This window comes from Meleagris gallopavo, chromosome 21 (genome assembly GCF_905368555.1).
Source record: "Meleagris gallopavo chromosome 21, MGAL_WU_HG_1.1, whole genome shotgun sequence".
Lineage (NCBI taxonomy): Eukaryota > Metazoa > Chordata > Aves > Galliformes > Phasianidae > Meleagris > Meleagris gallopavo.
In genome coordinates, this window is record NC_139424.1 from 1,528,192 (window position 1) to 1,546,716 (window position 18,525).

Below are 18,525 nucleotides of genomic sequence, written 5' to 3' on the forward strand. Positions count from 1 at the left end.
AAGAATACCAAGGCAGAGCAACTTGACAATCTGCTATGAGAACAGCTCCATAGTTGGAGGCTGATACCCTCACAATGATGTAAAGCATTTGGGTAGAGGTTCTTAGAAGGTCTCAGCCCCTGTGCTGGTTGATGCGAGCTGAGGATGCTGAGCGCTCTTTGAGAAACGATCAGCCCCTGGCACAGAGGCTGGGCACCCTCACTTCTCCCCACACGCTGTGCTCATGGGAATTTTTGGTCCTAAAAATGCTACTTTATTTAAAGCAGTGACTCAAAATCTTCCGGTTCCTATTGAAAGAGATCTAAAAGATCCTGCCTGTCTGGAGAAAAAGAAGTTTCTACTTGTCAGTTAAACAAAGGAATAACGCACAGCCTCCTTTACAGTGTGTACTTTACCTGTCATCCAACAGCCCATTATCATGTCACGGCAGAGTGCACTTTTCTACAGGTCACTTTGTTTAAAATGACATGGATAATGCACATGTCAGCGAGCTGACAGTCCCGACCGTCCTTCAGAGATAAAAACCACAAGACGAGCGCCTGTTCTTATCTGGGGTACATGCCTTGGTCTATCATCTAAGTCAGGCAGAACATGATTTCTCCAGAGAGCACTTTTTTCATTTCCTGATTTTAAGAAAATCAAATAAGCACCATTTGTCTTCATCTGAATATGCTTGACCTGCTCAAATGATGATGTCTCGCATTTTATAACAGGCTGCATATGCTGAATTCAAATTAACAGCAGCACAAGGCCTGAGATCTCTGCCTGCGCTGCAGCACACGATGAATGTGCACGTCAGGGTAAGCAGGCATCTTCCAGAACTGGGCTTGAGCCCAACCCAACGCTGGGTCTGCTTCTGGGGTTTGAAAAGCACTACATTACCAGGGATGCTCAGATCAGTGCTTAGTCTCATTTCATTAGGAGGGAAGAGAAAATACACATCGCAGAGATGAAATGGGATGTCCAGGGTGAAGCATGGTCTGCAGTCTCCTGCGTGGCAGACACAGCCCTCACCCACACACCACCACCACCCCAAAGCCACCCACTGCCTTTTACATAAGAGGGCTGTGAGGGAGAAATATGGGGGGGTTGGCAGAGGTTGGCTCTGAAGGCAGCAGGAAATTACACTTGTAGTTCTGGGTGCCATAAACATGGAAGCTGAGATTCAGTTTATCATCTCGTACTGCGTAAGGAACATCCTGAAAATGAATAATCACTTCACAGGATGGAATGTAATGGCAATGCATTAAAAATTCATATCTAAAAGTGCAGGTTAATATTCTGTGCAAAAACCCAACAAAACCTCCCCTTTCTGTTGTCACACTGATTAACTCCAGTGATTAGTTCCCTTATGAAAGGGAAATCACTGCAGTTCAAAGTAAACAGTGGTTCTTTAACACAGTTAGCAAATTATTAAGAAACATGAGGAAAAAAATTCCTACTTGGGAAATTACTGAAAGCTGAAGAGCAAAGCTTTGGCAATTGTATACAGGATACTTTGAAAATTTCCTGGGCTTACTGCTACATAAATCCTGTACAGAACTGATTAAATTCAGGAAATCTGACTTCTGCATTCAGTGTTTCCTTTGGATATTATACCATATTTATTCCTTTCTGCCATGTTAGCTGCAACCAGCACGGTCATCTCTCGTCTTTCTTCTCAGCTTGACTTGAAGCTAGCTAACAGAGCCACTCATGAAACTCCAAGCAATTCAATTACATTACATGAAAGATATTTTATAACATTACTTTACCCTCCCCAACTTCCATCCACCACTTTACCCAGTGAAAGAGGAGGAACAAGTGATGACATTATCGAAACGTTCCTTAGGGTCAAACGTACTTATGAAAATCACAAAATCCAACCTGGAAATCAAGAAATTAGACCAGCTTTCCTGCAGTGATTATTTCATTTTTAACAAAGGAGAAAGGTAGATGTTAGTTTACAGCATAAAAATCTGTTTACAGAATATAAAATAAGACTAAAAAAATGCATCAGCGTGAATAATAGTTCTTCATGACTAACAGCCTTCAAAACAACAAACAATGTTTGAGACCAGTGCTTGATTCTTTTTCAGCACGATATTCTTTCATTTTCAACTTAGAAATCCACAGTTAATGCGATAGTTATCAGCAAGTTGTGTCACTTGGTGGAATGCAGAGTTTCCAAATGTTGTTTCTAAATATATGTATATATATAAATACACATATATATGTCAACTTCAACTTGAGTTTTAAGACCTGTGCTTGCAGAGAAGCAAAACAGGCAGGTGTGTGGTTAAGCAACTGTTGAAAAGTGCAAATGTGAGGGTTACCAACACAATCAGTTGCACTATTAAACTCTTAGAACTTCCTAAGGGAAAATGTAGCCTTGGGAAGGGTGGGTAGTCAGGCTAGTGCTCATATACGATCCACACACAGCATCACTATGATTGAGGATGAAGTGTGTAGACTCCAGAATAGACATTAGAACATTAATCCCTTTGAGGTCTATTCTAAAATCAAATTAAAGGGAACAAAGCTGTTTCCTTGCGTACGGTTCCTTTGGATCAATCCAAAAAGAAACTCTTAATAAATAACAAATTATTAGCAGGAAGTGAATCCAAAAAATCCAACAAAATATTTTGGCTCCCATACAGATTCCCTTTCCTACCTTTTCTTCTTGATCACTGTCGCTGTCGCACTGAAACACAAAAAGGAAAAAAAAACAACAGGTTAGAGAAACGTGCTGCAGCAAAAATGGAAGATTATTATTATAATCAGGATGGCTGACACATCGTGTCACATTTGGTACCTTTAGGAAACAACTCAGTTCCTGTATAGTAGAGAATCTTTCCACACACTGTTGCTGAAGACCACAGTTTGCAGGTTTGAATTGTGAAAACAAGGAAAGGCACTTGCAATACCCCGTTAGCTTAATCCCATTCCTGGGAGCTGATGGTGCATGAATAAACTCAGACCCTAAAACTGGATCAGGGAAGAGGAAAAGCAGCAGAGACAGAAGCAGCGTTCCCTTCTGGTGGATGATATTTCTCACACTGCTCCCCAAAAATTGGCTTCTCGGATAGGATGGCATTGAGAGTGCTCAGCTTGGCCCTCTGCAGCAGAGAACCACTTACAGAGCTACCACTTCACTCCAGGATTACTTAAAGGATACACCCCATGTTGTTACCTACAGGTGTTGCATTAAAGAGCTCAGGCAGATCCCAACAGGGAGAACAACGTGCCCAAGGAACTGACTCACTGAGGTGCTCGGTAAATCCAAAGGAGCCCAGGTAGCAAACGCAATGCTCTAAAAGGCTGAATACTAACACTGGTGGGCCTTGCCAACGATCAATTGCCAGTGCTTAATTTTTGGCAAGCATTTCAAAGGAAAGCACAAGGTCAAAAAACTGCAGATCTGGGCTTTCCCACTTCGAGGCCTAGCAGCCTGTGCTGTGTCCTTACAGAAGTGAGTTAAGCCCTCCGTACGCTTGCATCCTATCCAATGCATCTGTGAGTATTTTCATAAGGCAACCAAATTGCTCTGAAATTAGCAGCACGTTGTGAATTCCAAAGGTTAACTATGCAGCGGGACGTGAACAGACATAGCCTAGCACACCCACAATATACGTGTTTGATTTGTACAAAGCAAGCCTTCTTTATGTTCTTTAATTATAACTTTTCTCTTTCATTGGCTTTTTCCACCTCTTCGTTGGTACAGAGGCAGAGAAGGTACCTTCTCCACACCAATTAACTACATCCTGACAAATAAAAGCTATACGCTTAAATAGTTCTTTTTTTTTTTTTCCCCTACAAATGTTTTTCAACTAATTTAAAATGAAGCAAAAAATAGATAAAATCGCTATCTCCTTCCAGATCATTCCAAAAGAAATGGAAATGACATTTATTTAATAACTGAAATGACTTATACAGTACTAGTCGAATCTTAAACACTCTGGTAAGAAAAACATGAGATGGAACATGAAGATACGTGACAGTTTTAGCTTAAAATCTGAAACCCTCATGCAGAGATCAAGTTTATGAAGGAGTGAGCACTGAACTGACAAAAGGAGAACTGCACATTCCTGGTTATAGTTTTTACGGACTTCATCATGACCACATTTATGAGATTTTGGTATGAGGGTAAGCACAGGCAAGTACGCTTGCAAAGCAAAGGCTGACATTTACAGATAAGGAAAAATATGCACAGATTTTCATCCACAAAAATCAAAGCACATCACAAAGAATTCCCATTTACCACCTCTACTAGACAGTGACTGACAAAATTCAGGTCTTCATAGAATCACAGAATCATCAAAGACCTCTAAGATCATGCAGTCCAACCATGCACCTACCATCAGTCCTGCCCACCTCCCTCAGTGCCACATCTCCATGTTTCTTGAACACCCTCAGGGATGGATACCTCACCACTCTCTCAGAGAAGAAATTTCTCCTAATATCCAACCTGAACCTCCCCTAGTGCAACGTAAGGCCATTCCCTCTCGTCCACCTGATGAGATGGTTACAGCACCTCCTTCCACAGCTTGGTTACAGCCAGGAGCACCCAGATGCTCTGGGCAGCCTACGTAAGCTGTGTGCTCCATAAGTTAGGATGCATTATAAAGCACTGAGGTGACACATCTCATGTATTTTCAAACCAAGGAGCTCAGAAACAATTCCTCCATTTGCTCATGCCCTCTCTCCAGCTCCCAGCCAACATCCACCACTAGTCCAGATTGTAATACCTGAATCAAAAAGAACAAAGGTTCAATAGGGGATGTACACACAAGGAAAAATGACTGTGTGCCCCCAGCAGGGTTCAGAGGGCTTTGCCATGCCCTGGGCTCCTGCAGCACACGTGCCTTGTGACACACCTGCTGTCACAGTGCTCTGCAGCCACTCCTTTCCCCACCATTTGTGTCAGGTTTAAGCAATCTCTCCTCTGCTGTGCACTAAGCCTTTCCCAAATGGCGAGCTTGGAAAAAGCTCAGGGTTCTGTGTTTTCTACAGCGTGGAGGTGCTTGGGCACAAGAACCCGTGCCAGAAGTGATATCTGAATTTGCCAGCAACACAGCTACCCGCATCTGAGCGGATGTGCAGAGAGCGGCGTCGCTGGGAAGTTATTTCCATCAAAGTGTTAAGCCTCCTGCTTTCTGACAGTCCAGTTCTAATTTCAAGGTCTGCTTAATTCCGCATCAAATAATTACTGCTGTACCCACAAGCACCTTGTCTCCAGAGTTAAGCATATGGCGAAGGACTGAGACCTACTGGTGTCCATTATGGAAGCAGCACGGATGCCAAGCCGATTAAAACCACTCGGGCTCCCTCTGCAACGCGCCCGGTGACTGACAGCTCAGCTCCGCGATTTGGCCGGTCGCCGTGGCTGCCAAAAAAGCCTCTGCCGCACGGAGGCCCACATGGCGCTCTGCAAAAACCGTTCCACTCCTGCTATTAAATTCCCACACTGACCCGAGGACTTTGCTGGGAGCTCAGCAGGAGCGCTCCATCCAATTTACAGCTCCGTCCTCCAGAGCCCTCAGTGCCAGCCTCTGGCAGACACGAATGATGGTCAAACCCCTCCAGCTCATAAATTATGCAAAGGCAATAAATGCACTCAGCAAACAGCTCCCAACGTTTGCCTAGCCTGGCTCCAGCTACGCTCTGCGAAATGCCAGGAGCCCTGCACACACAAGGCATCTATTTCACTCATAAAGAGGGTCTGTTGGGGCGTGAGGAGTGGGGACCTGCAGCCCCACAGCACTGCTCTAGCAGCAGAATTTTATGGCCGTGCTGCACAAAAGGAAAAAAAGGAGGGATGGGAGGAAAAGGCTTTATGCACTGCAGTGGGGCTGTGTTTTCGTGTGGTGTATGCATTACGTGTGTGCCCGTGTGCAGGCATTCATGTGGATGCTCTGCACAGCCACGTAAGCTGAGCTTTCCCCATGGAATAAACACATGGATTTCCTCTGCTTCATGGAAAACAACCCGACAATTTACGTGCCAGGGTAAGTCCAAAAAGACCTGCAGAAAAGAAAAGGTCTGCCGCTCAGGCTGTAAGCTGTGAAAGAGAGAACTGTGCGTTCCTCCCATGTTGGAGGCTGGTTTGCTGTGCCTCCCTTACACCCACATCTCCCACTGGTCCTTACCCTGACCTGCCCATTTGCACTCCTGGTTGCATTTCCTTCCCCAGGATGCTAAAGCACAAGGTGCTGCCATCCTGCTGCTAACCACTCCTGGGGAACAGACCCTGCAAACCCAAGGGGACAAGTGTGATACTGATCATTCAGAACCACTGGACACCTCTGAGGAGTTGATCTGCACTGCTCGCTACCTTGACTGCTCCAGCGTCCCTCTGCCTCACAGGAACACAGGAAAAATAAAATGATTCAGGTGTTTTGAATTCTCAGAGCAGGAGCACACTGAAAAGCAATACAATGAAGCAGGAGAACCATGCTGTCTTCATCTTGGTTTAGCTTGCTACACAATCACAGAATTGTTTGAGTTGGAAGGGATCCTGGAAGGGATCCTCAAAAGCCACCAATCCCAACTCGCTGCACAGGGACACCCACAGCTCCATCAGTGCCCAGAGCCCCTCCAGCCCAACCTCGGGTGTCTGCAGGGATGGGGCAGCACCATCTCTCTGTGCAACCTGTGCAGTGTTTCACCACCCATAGTGTAAAAAATTTATTTCTTATATCCAATCTAAATCTCCCCTCTTTTAGCCTGAAACCATTTCCCCTTGCCCTACCAATCCCTTACAGCTTAGCTACTAGTTCTGTTACTTGGCCGAATTCATTGTATTAATAATCAATTCACCTTCATTCTGTGAACAGTTCAGAAAAGTCTGATATTTTAAGGATTTCAGCACAGCAACATTTCCAGAAGGAAACCTCACCTAAAGATTTGCCATGACTGGACACAAAGGCAATGGCCATGGATAGCAAACTAAGCCTGACCCTACGTCTGCTCATACCAGATGACAACTGAGATATCACTCATCTAATAACAGCAAATTAATGAAATATAGCAGACATGTTTCTGCTCCATGATCGTGACGTTCAGAAGCAGTTCTGCTTTTCCAGCATTCTAAAATTCCTCCGAAGGTGAGTCTGTTCAGTGTGCTCTGAAGATAACTCCCACATGCCAGGTCTGCTGCAGGTGGGAGACGCTCCCAAGAACAAGTCCCACTCAAGTGTTATGCACTAGGCATTTAGAAATTAAGTGATGCAAATATCACATGCTGGCCTTCTACTCTGGGCTGAGTTTCAGTATTTTCTGCCTCTCATAAAAAGATCAGCTTCCAGCCTCGTTTCAGGAAGCCACAGCTCTGCTGCACCTGAGTATTCTGCAAATAACTGGGAATCCAAAATATCACTCAGAGATGGCCTGATTATTGGATAACTGCCATTCGCTTCAATGCAATAAATCAGGGTGAGGAGTCTGCAGATGCTTTTACACCTGAACAAGCAGAGGCTCCTTCCCCTGATGCTCAGTGCACACAGCTCTCTCACCGCACTGCCATGAGCAGAGATTGGTTGCAGACATGTAGGACTAGCTCTGCAAAAAGCCCAGGGTCCCATTTCCAAATGCCCATTTCCACGTTAGTGAAAATCCAACCAACCGCTCTCATCTAGGCACCGAGATGAAAGCCAGATGAGCAAAACTGCTGAGCACCCACAGCTCTCTGTTATGGCCAAGATTCCAAATGAGCGTGGCACAAAATGCTGTGAGAGCTTTCCAGAACACAGCTTGATGGGCCCCGCTGGGAAGGAGCTCCTGGAACAGGCAGTCCCTGCCTCTGCAATCCTGTGTGAGGATTAACAGCACTACAAACCCACCCCAAAGCCTGGGACACAAGGCTGACTCATAACCAGCTCCACAGACTGTTATAGGATATATGGAAATGTTAAAGTTGCTCCTCATTTCTATACAATCAGTAGCAATAATGAGATCAGCTCAGAACAGCCACAGCGATGGCTTAAACTGCTCCAATACCTTTAATAACCGAAGTGTGCAGGCTGCTTGAAACACAGTGTTTCAGTGTTCAGGTGTTTCTTTTGTCCTATTTTTTTGCAACCTGATGCTCAAGAAGCACTAATCAGAATCAGTAACCCACATACTTGCATTTTCATACAAGCACTGCAGTCGAAATTCAAATTGTTGCTCCTAAAGTCAGCCCAAGGTGAGGAGGGAACACAAAGCCTCATGGACTCCCTGCACCAGCTAAAAAGAAAGCTCCTCTTTTTACTCCAGATCAAACCTTCTACGTTGCTGCTATCCATCAGGGTTGTGAAAGAGTAAGGCATTCCCCGTGAGATCTGGAATATACACAAATATATCTGCAGCCTGGTAAATTGGGAAGAGGAAAAGCAACTCTCCAATTCCCTTTGAAGGTTTAATTATTGCTGTGTTTTGTGAAAGAAAAGGGGGACTGAGCACCGGGCCGTGCTGCACCTCCCCAGACCCCCCAGTCCAGCTGGGGAGAGCCCGAGTTAACATGCACAGCACATCCCTACAGCACCCGCAGAACGAGCCTGATGCAGTGCCACATTTCCACAATCAGACATCCTATGAGGTTACAGCTCTAATTTGAGCCCATTTAAATAGCTTGAGATAGTCTGGTCCAAATCAAGCTGAGTAAAGGTCTGTGCCACCTCACCAGCTCATTCAGGCTGAAGCAACACTATGGATTTCTTAGTACCTTGCTGATTGAACACATTCTTTTGCAAAAAAATGGCAATCATAGAATATATCGTGTACAATGACATTGAGGAGGGCATTGTTCTCTATTCTGCTCAATGGACTTTGCTGGAACAGCTATTTCATATCTTGGATCCATTTATCATTGCCACCAAAGGAGTCGGCGCTGCTGAAACACCAGCACTGAACAAAGTGATTCTGCTCATCTGTCTGCTGAAAAGAAATCTGAAGAAAATGAGGGAAAACCCAGACCTCAGCCATGTTCACACTGACATTTACAATATTCTTGTCCATCTATCCACCAATGACAAACTGACAGCCTTGGAAAGGGCAAAAATGATATTTTAGCTATACAATTAGACCTTTGCTTCCAAGAAAAAAGGAGAAAAAAACATCTCCTAGATGAAAGGAGACACAGACAGGGAATAAATGGGCAATTTTCTAATTGATGAAATGGAGACAGGCAGAGTCACAAAGAAACTAAGAGCAAGAATTTCACTTTTTTTTTCCTATCTGACTTTGCCTGTGTGTAGCGTGCAGCATGGAGCTCCTTGCCAAGGAATCTTATATATAGCACCTTGCAAATTGGTTAACATCACTGTCTGCTTAGCAATTCTTCACCATTATCCACAGTGATTCAGTGTAAGATATGACTCTGAAACGAAGATGGTCCGAGAAGTTTCAGCTCTGGTTTCTCAAAAGCTAAAATTATGGATTATTCACATAAAAGTCCCATTTTACACAAATTACCTTAGTCTGGACAAAAGATTGCAATGTAGACCTCTAATCTGAATCCCATTTTATCCAACTACTTCACTTCAGATGAAATGTATCAGTGTCGGATATTTAAAGTTTGCCCATTACAGGAAAAATATTCAGAACTTGGAACCACTTTCAGCTGTATGTCTTTTTAATTCCTCCCACCCAGGACTCATATGACTTTTCCATTGCAGAACAACACAATTAGTGGCTCCTTCTGGCTCCAACATCAACAAAATAGTAGTTTGATGAGGAAAAAAAAGAATTACATCTTGAACATAAGCCTGAGAACACCTGAACACATTACTACCCGTGATACAGTTGATCCACTTTATAATTAACGAAAGTACATACGTGACCTTTGCAAACTACACAACCTTTGCAATGGTGGAATCCACACTCTTGGCAGACCCCAGAGAGCTGATTTTAAAAGGGGTCTCATCTCAAGCACCTGAACCTGAGTCCTGATTTGAGGTCTGAAGCTGATTTGAGGTGTGATGCCGTTCCAGACCCCAGGCATACAGGGGAAGGGGAAGGGGAAGGCAGCAGCTGGCTGTACAGGGCAGAGAAGGGAAGCAGTGTGCTGGGACGGGAGCACATAGCCGGCCTGAGGCGCCGGGGCACAGCCAGCTTCCTGAAGAGGGAAGATGCCACCAGCACCTGCAGGCACAGCCCCAGAGAAGCTGAAGGAAAAGCAGCCCTTTAAGAAGCAAATTTTCCTTTGCACCCTGGGAACTGAGCCGAGACTGGTGAATTAATGCAGTTCTCAGGAAAAGTGCAGCTTCCTTCCCCTGCTCATCCCTCCCGATGGCTTCCCTGTGGTGTCACTGCTCAATGATCCCACAAGTGCTTAAGGCCCAATTCAGCTATCCCCAAGCATTGCTCCCACCAATGTCAGCAGCTAAAATGGGCTTTCCAGACGCAGCATTAGGGAGCTAACGATGCCAGGAGCCACTCAGCTCAGCATCTCCAGCAACTGCCTGCACAAGTCAGGCATCCAATGCTACCAGGCCAACTGGGCACCAAGTAGCTGCTGGACACAGACACTGCCTAATCCTCATTTTGGGAAGTCATTCTGCAAGAGAAGGAGGAACTCCCTTTCTCATAAATGAAGAAACATGCCTCTGCCTCTGGGATTCTGAATGTATTTCTGTTTTCTTACCTGCTTTTCTGACTATACATGATTTGCAGTATCTAATGTCATTCTCAGCAGCATCTCAGTGATGGGTACATTGTCAGGGCTCAAAAAATAAGTAATAGCAAAGAATAATAAAAATGTGCATTGATACTGGTAGACAAAGTCAATAGCAAAGAATTAAACTAATCAGCATTTAACGAAGTCAGTGCCTAGCATTAGCCAGTGTCCCTTTGTAAGCAAGGATCCCTGTTTTTTATACCTCCTGATCTTAGCTCAAGAGTTCAGTTTGGAATTTGAGTCTTGCAGGTACTTACAGGCTAATGAAATCAAAATATCCTGATGGACAAGAAGCAAAGCATGTTACGGGTTAAAATAATACAAGAATCTATTTTTTCCACTGTGTTGTGATCCATAAAAATCACCCTGAGCCTTTCGTCTTTCTTCTCTGCCTGTGAAGCCAATTGCTTTGATTGCAGTGATATGAGCTTGCTGAAATGACTTGCCCTTGCTTGTGAAGCAAATGGAACATGCTAATAGAACTTATCGCATTACCCGATGCAAAAGTGCCATAGCTCATTACTTTAAGATAAAAGGATATCATTGCAGACGGGAAGCAGAATTGACTTTCTGAGGCCCGACTTGATGATGATTTAATCAACTGCTCTCTTTCACTTCTCATCTCTGTGCCTGTCGGTTTCACAGGTGCTGTTAAATGAGACACTCAGAAAGTGAGCGGAGGGAAAGAAATTGCTGTCATTACTTTTCAAGAAAGGAGGTATGCAAATTTTCGACAGAAAGATTGCGTTCATAATGGGCCTGGTAAAATACAAGGATCATGCTTGACAGGTGAGGGCAAGTCATTTGTACGTCCTTAAAGTGAAGCAACCATCCTCATTTAGAAATTGTGCTCGATAAGAGAAGCTACAAATGAAAACCACGCAATGGCTGAGAAGCAGCAAGAAAACCTTTGAAGGCTCTGCTATTGCAGATCTGCCTTCAGCAGGTGCTGGCATGCCTTCACATGGCTGTTCCCATTGCCAGATGGCCAAACGCTGACCCTGCTTCGCACAAAGAACTCCTCTTACCCACACGGTTTGTTGCTGTCAGCTTTACATTTGCAGTCCGAGCCCTGAGAGTTTCTCCCTTCATCACTGCTGCCAGAAATAGAAGCTATGAGACAAAAGCCTAAGTGAGGGTTGAGTTAACTTTGAAAACAAAATCAATTGGTTGGAGGTGAGAATTTGTTTTCTTCTGCACATAACAGAGTATTGCTGCTTTTAGAAGGTTCGTACAGCCAAGCAAAAAACAAAGAGAACAATCTACGAAGAGGGTTGTGCAGAAAGGAGGGTGAAAAAATGCTTTTCCATGGCCTACAAGGCACCTGGCATCCTGAGTGATGGCAGCACCACAGGGATGGAAGAAAGAGAGGAGCTCAATGTCCTGCTGGCCTAATGGAAAAGCTCTGATATTCCAAAATTAGGAGTTGAAGAAGCACAATAATGATGAATTATGTACAGGCTGAAAACACTCTATAGATTTTGGATGGTTATCGAGCTGTTCGATCACTTTAAATGGGGAAATGAGAACTATCAGGCTGTTATTGGTGTCAATCAGGTTTTCAGAGATTGAGAGCCACAACAATCAGGTTCCTCAGGGCTACACTGTGCCAAGCTGTGGAGGCAGCAGTTAAGCCACAAACACATTGACATTTTGCCTCAAATAACAACAAAAGAATTACATAGAAGGATTGTAACAGATATTTAAAATTAAGTAAGAAACAGCTTGGAAATAGAATCATAGAAACAAAGAATCATAGAATGAGCACTAAGCTCATCGAGTCCAACCATCAACCCATCACCACCATACCACTAAGCATGTCACTCTATAAGACATCTACCCTCTTCTTGAAGACCTGCAGGAACAGTGATTCCACCTCTTCCATGGGCATCCTGCTGATGATTGGACTTAGTGGTCTTTCCAACCTTCACGATTCTATGAAATACTGTCACAAAGGAAGTTTGACAAGATGGAAAAGGATGAAAAAAAAAAAAAAGAGCACCCACCATATTAATTCCATGCATAAAGACACTTTTAAATGTTCTTGATTCAAATGTTCCTGTGCTTGTTTATGAAACAAAACTATCAGATACCTGATTAATCTTTTCCCTTTGAGTAAGGTTAATTGCCTCTCCATGTCTGTCCAAAGGACAGCGTGCCAGGAAAGCTCTATGGATCCAATCCTTCCAAAAATACTTCACTGCAGGTTGAATAGCAGTGTGGCCTAGAAGAGCAAGCATGGATCTAGAGCTACAAGCACCACGTCACGTAAATCACTGGCCTCTTCTTCTGTCACCCCTCCATTTTTCATCTATGTTAGCTAAGGTACATTTCAGGATTTGCTTACTTTTCACTATATATATTAACAAAGTGGGCAGCATAATGACATTTCTTTTCAAGAATGTTGGTCCTGGTAAATAAAAGAAATAAAGAAGAAAAAATCACCAAAACTTGGATCAGGCTCTAGATGCATCATGTCTGTTTTCAATAAAAATCTCATCTTCCACCAACTAAACTATATGACCTATACCAAACGCCATCAATTCAAAAGAAAATTACTTTTATTTTTATTTTGAATTAAAGAATCACACAAAAAGCGTCAATAAAACATCAATAACGCAGCACAGGGTTTGGAGAAACTCCAGCACAAAATGGCTGCTGAAACACGGGAAGAGAGATTCAAGTGATGTGTAAGACAAAATAGAAATATTATCTGAAACAAAAAATAATAACTAAAAAGCCATCTCTTCGTTCCCAAAGAAGAACTCTCCAGCTTTTCAGCTTTGTATCTTCACATTAGCCTAAGCAATTTAAGCATAACTATATAAATAGTAATAATAATGATAATCCCCAAACAACCCAAAACAATTGATCCTTAGGGATAAGACCTCAACTGTTGAGCTATAAACCCTTGAACATTGGATTTTAATGGATACTAAAGACTCTTAACTAAGCCATATAAAGATAACCTGAAACAAAATGATCTGTGTCGTAAGCTGTTTGCAAACTCCCATAAACGTTCCTCATTGCCATAAAGTCAGAAAAATAACTGAGACTGTGTACTCAGCCCTGTAAACTGGCTTCTGCATGTTGGTTTCATTCTCTTTGCCACTTCTTTTTATAATTCATCACTTGCGTGGCTGCTATATATTATTATTATTTATTGCTGCCTTTATCATTTTTGTGCAATTTATAAATTGCTTGTGCCAGACCTGAGGGAAGACAAGGATTATTCTAAATCTATTGCGAGTAAATATAAATTTTAATGGCAACAGCATACTTTGGCCTGCCTGCCTCAGACACCCTGTTTTGACATTCTCTATGCTGTAATTTGGAATCTGCACTCTCTTATTAGAAAATGAAAATATATAAAAATATATATATATATTATTTTTTTTTCCCAGAATGCTGCAATTATAATAATTGAATTTATAACAGGAGTTACATTTCTCTATTTGGAGTTAGGCATAATTTTATGCCCCTGATTTACCAGCGGGACTCAACCCTTTGGTATTCCTGGAGCTGCTGGGAGAACATAAGCAGCTGGAAGAATTGATACCCAACGGAGCATCTGTGCTGGGTGTTGCAGTTGGTTTGGGGCAGTCCCAGGTTCATGTACCAACTGGGAGAAGAACTCATTGAGAGCAGCCCTGAGAAGAACCTGGGGTTCTGACGGACAAAAAGCTGACATGAGCAGCAGTGTGTGCTCACAGCCCAGAAGGCCACCTGCACCCCGGGCTGCATCAGCAGAGGGGTGGCAGCGGGCAGGGAGAGGACTGTCCCCTATCCTTTGCCCTTGTGACGCCCCACCTGGAGTTCTGCATCCAGGCCCAGGGCTCCCAGCACAAGAGAGACACAGAGCTGCAGAAGCAGGTTTTCACTGCAGCTCTAACCAACCACCCAAGGAAGGTGATAGCAACGCCTGTATCATAAATGATCTCACAGATTCCATGGCTGTTAGCAGCAGTGGCGATTACCTGGCATAGCCAAGGCAAGGTATTGCTTTCAATTGCTTGCTTTTAGCAAAGCACTCAGAAAAATGATCCTGGTTGGTCTTGGAAAATGCAGGAGTTTTACAGCAACAACTGCTTTTAAGCATGGCTGTGGCTAACAGGCACTGAGTGCTACAAGCCTGGCTGCACATGCCTTCTTGAGATGTAACAGGGCTGAGACTCTACACTGCTAGAAATCATCTCTTTCAGAGGGAAGCCCCATCGAAGGGTCAGGATACATCCTGAATGCAAACAGGACTTGCCATTAAGCCTTTAGTAAAGAAAGTGGGGAGAAAATGAAAGAGCAATCTGGGGAACCATGGGGGACTGCAGAATGTCACAGCTCAGGTGGTGCAGTCATCTCCATCCTTTCAGCAAAGAACTTATCTAGAATCTTCACAAAATGCATAGATATGGTACTTAGGGAGGTGGGTTAGTGGGCAATACTGGTGCTAGGTGGATGGTTGGACTAACTGATTTTAGAGGTCTTTTCCAACCCTAATGATTCCATGATTCTGCCTGCATGACCTCAGCTAACCACCTTCACCTTGTACAACATTCATATAAGCTGCTCAGCCTCTTTTGAGACAGACTATGTCGAGCACAGGAATTCACTGTTCTCTCCAGAAGTGGTTTTTGTGAATACAGAAGGGACTTTTTAGAGAGGCAGAGACTCCCTCTATTTTATAGAATGTCCACACCAAACCATTGGAACTTCAGTTCTGATCTCTTCTGAATATTTAGCAATGGAAGGCTCTGAGCTATCAGACACATTTCTCTTAACAGAAACTTCTCAGAGTGAGTAACACTCACAAATGAGTAGACGCAAAGGGTAAAAGCTAGACACATTTAGATTGGTGCAATTTTAAAAAATGAGATAATAAAGAGCTAAAATAATTCACTTAAAAACAGGGCAGGTTTTCCCTATCTGAAAAAAATAATAATGCAAAATTAAAACCCTGCCTAAATTTTGTGCCCTAATTCAGTCAGAGTTATTGAACTCAAAGCAGTACAATTAATTAGTGGAGATCATATAGCCTGTGCTACACGGGAGGTCATAGCAGATCAAACCCTCATTGCCTTAAACGATGGAAATTTATAAATCCCTAAACATCCACCTCGCTCTGCTCTTACGTCCACAGTTTGCTTGTTAACACTTTGGACCTCGCTGTTATCCAGCAATTCAGGCCAGCCCCATTCAGCACAAATATTTTCTTCTGTGATGTGCACAGGATATGGACAAGCACTGATCTTACCCGAGCCAGGAGGGTTTCTCTCTGCTCAGGAGCTTTACGCTGAGTTTGTTGTTGATGTTGTTGCGGGTGCTGAGCTTCATTCCTGTTCTCATTTTTATCGCACTGCAGGAATAACACCTCTTTAAGGACCATTTCAGCTTTGCTATTAAGTTCAACTACCATTTGGAGGAATCAATAACAAAGTGTTCTACAAGAGGACACTGTGATTTACAAATACAGGGAAAGAAAGAGAATGATGCAAAGCCATTGGAATGGATGTGAAGGGCTGTTGGGAAGGGGAAAATAAAAAGTCTGCGAGAAGACTCTGAAGAACCAATTTAATCTTGGAAGAAAATTCAGCAGAGTTATCCTGTGTGGCAGCTATCATAAAAAGTTGTAGGAGAAATCTACAGGAAATTCAATATGAAATCAAAAATGTACACCAATGGGATCCTCCAGAGAAAGAGAGAGGGAAGGAAGCAATGGTTTCTCATAAAGCATTACAGAAAGCAGCCTTACATCTTCCCTCAGAGCTCCTAAAAATAATTATTAGCGCAGAAGAGAGAAATGTTAGCAAATACACTTTGAATAGAGGAATACTTTGATACGTGTGTCTAATTTATCAAGGACTCTCTTCCCCCCCATACCCAACAGACAAGAGTTCAAGAACGCATGTCTTCTTCCAACCCTACATATTTACACATTTAGATTCTGAGCACGAATGATAGGTTTTGTTGTTGTTTCACCAATGGGAACATGGAGGCAGATATGGACTGAGTCTCACCAAAGGTTGAGCTCTGAAATGTCACCTGAGCCCGTGCCCTGCCACAGTGCCTTGGCCACCAAAGCCACCCTCCCAAAACATGGGCCCTTCCTTGTAACAAAGTGGTGCAAAACAGCAGACAGAATGCATCACAGTGGCAGAAGGTATAATTTTGTAATGGCACAGGAATAAAGAAACAGATGACAACTCCCATCTTTTGTCTAACACAAAGCTGGATCCATGCTCCAGCAAAACTGAACTATGGCAATATATAGAATAGGACAGAATATAGAACCATCATGTAATGCACAGCTGGAAGGACTGGAACTGTAACACCGAAGACAATGTCTTATGTTAGCTAGAACAAATAGCCAAGAAGCCAAGGGAAACCACTTTGCCCTTGTAGAATTTGCTCACTTCTGAGCAACGGGAGACCCTGAGCGTGCCCTCAGTAACTCCTTCCTGCCTACCACATGGCCAGATCCCAGAGACATCTGTATAGGCTCATGGAAGTCTATTTCTGATCTGTACATTCTTCTTTTGTCTTCTGTTTTTAATGTGAAAAAAGAAAAAAAAAAAAAGCTGGGATACTTCGGGCAAATTCTGCACTCTTGGAAAAATGAGCAGACAGAGCAAAATGACAGAGCATAAGCAACATTCCCCAAAGTACTGGAGGCATCACGCTCCTATGCCGTGCACATGGGCCTGTTCCTTCCCAAAGCCTCATCCCCCTCTAAGACCTCAAAGGGTTAAGCCTGCAAATTGCCCCACTGTGCTGCTGGGACAGCATGAAGGATGGCTGCCATTGCGCGGTCAGAGTGACAGCGCCAATTTGATGTGCTGCCATCAAGGGCCTTCTCGGCGCCGAGCGCCCTGATGGTTTCGTGATGCGAACAGTCGCATCGCAAAATGGTTTTCCTCTCCCGCTGCCTCTGCTTCCATCTGCTGCTGGGCCGAGGCACAGCCGGCTGCCTGCCTGTCACAGCATGTATTAAAATTAGCTGGGGAGGAGGCACTCAGTTGTGCTAATTACATTTTAATCATTGGAAATGTGTTGGCAAATCAAGCCTTGATTGCCATCTCGGAGTCTGTCTCCTCCAGCAGAGTGAAGGGGCTGTCTGCATTAGCTGGGGCCTGCTGGGCCCAGTTCTTTCACAGAAGATAGAATATGGTGCCTGCTGGCCCACCACTGAGACTGCTTTGGCACATTATTAAAAAGCCACAAGGCTTGTTTCAAATCATCACCGTGTGAGCTCCGCTCATTCGCACATCCCTGGGTATTCCAGCCACTTGGTACTTTTAACTATATCTAGTTTACCTTGTGGGCTAAAAAACAATTTTGCATGTGTGGGTGGAGGGAGACGGAGCTCTCTGCAGCTCGTCGGGTTGGGCATGGAGCCGGTTGTCGAACGCCTGCCTTGTCAGCTGCAGCACCGCATCTTGAAATAACTGGAGCCCGCTCAGCCCTGCTGCGCCTCAGGGAGGTCTGGAACAAGGCCGGGTCCGAGCTGTGGAAAGGAAAGAAATCCCATCCCATTCCTCATGTGATGGGATAAAGGAAATGGAGCCCTCAGTGACCCTCAGGCCAGCTAGGCTTGTAAATCAGGCTTGGAGCGGTTCCCCTCTGTTCCCCTGGCTGAGCGCTCACATGCAGATCCTAAAATCAGCATGCTGGATGCAGATCAAAAGGATGAATGTTCAAGCCCTTTCCCCAGCCACATTTGAATTTTTATTTTTTTTCTTTATCGATATAGGAAAGCTTCCAGAGCAAGCAGCTCGAACCAAAAGCAGAAAGAGCCAGGATCTCTCAAATGTCAGGATGTATGTAGGGTAAACAAAACCAGCAGCATCTACCACCTGCAATTCCCCTCCCAAAATAAACAGAGACTACACTATGGG

The 18,525-nt window shown here is 43.9% G+C and overlaps 1 protein-coding gene across 7 annotated transcripts in view; it reads right to left on the reverse strand.

Annotated features, from left to right (window-relative positions):
* The window catches only part of AUTS2 (activator of transcription and developmental regulator AUTS2), a 659,297-nt gene that overhangs the window by 204,992 nt on the left and 435,780 nt on the right, over positions 1-18,525 (reverse strand). For all 7 annotated transcript variants that reach the window (XM_085240900.1, XM_085240904.1, XM_085240903.1 and 4 more), the window contains one exon: positions 2,654-2,683. In XM_085240900.1, coding sequence (XP_085097026.1) covers positions 2,654-2,683 — 30 coding nt within the window. The remainder of the gene's footprint in view (positions 1-2,653; positions 2,684-18,525) is intronic.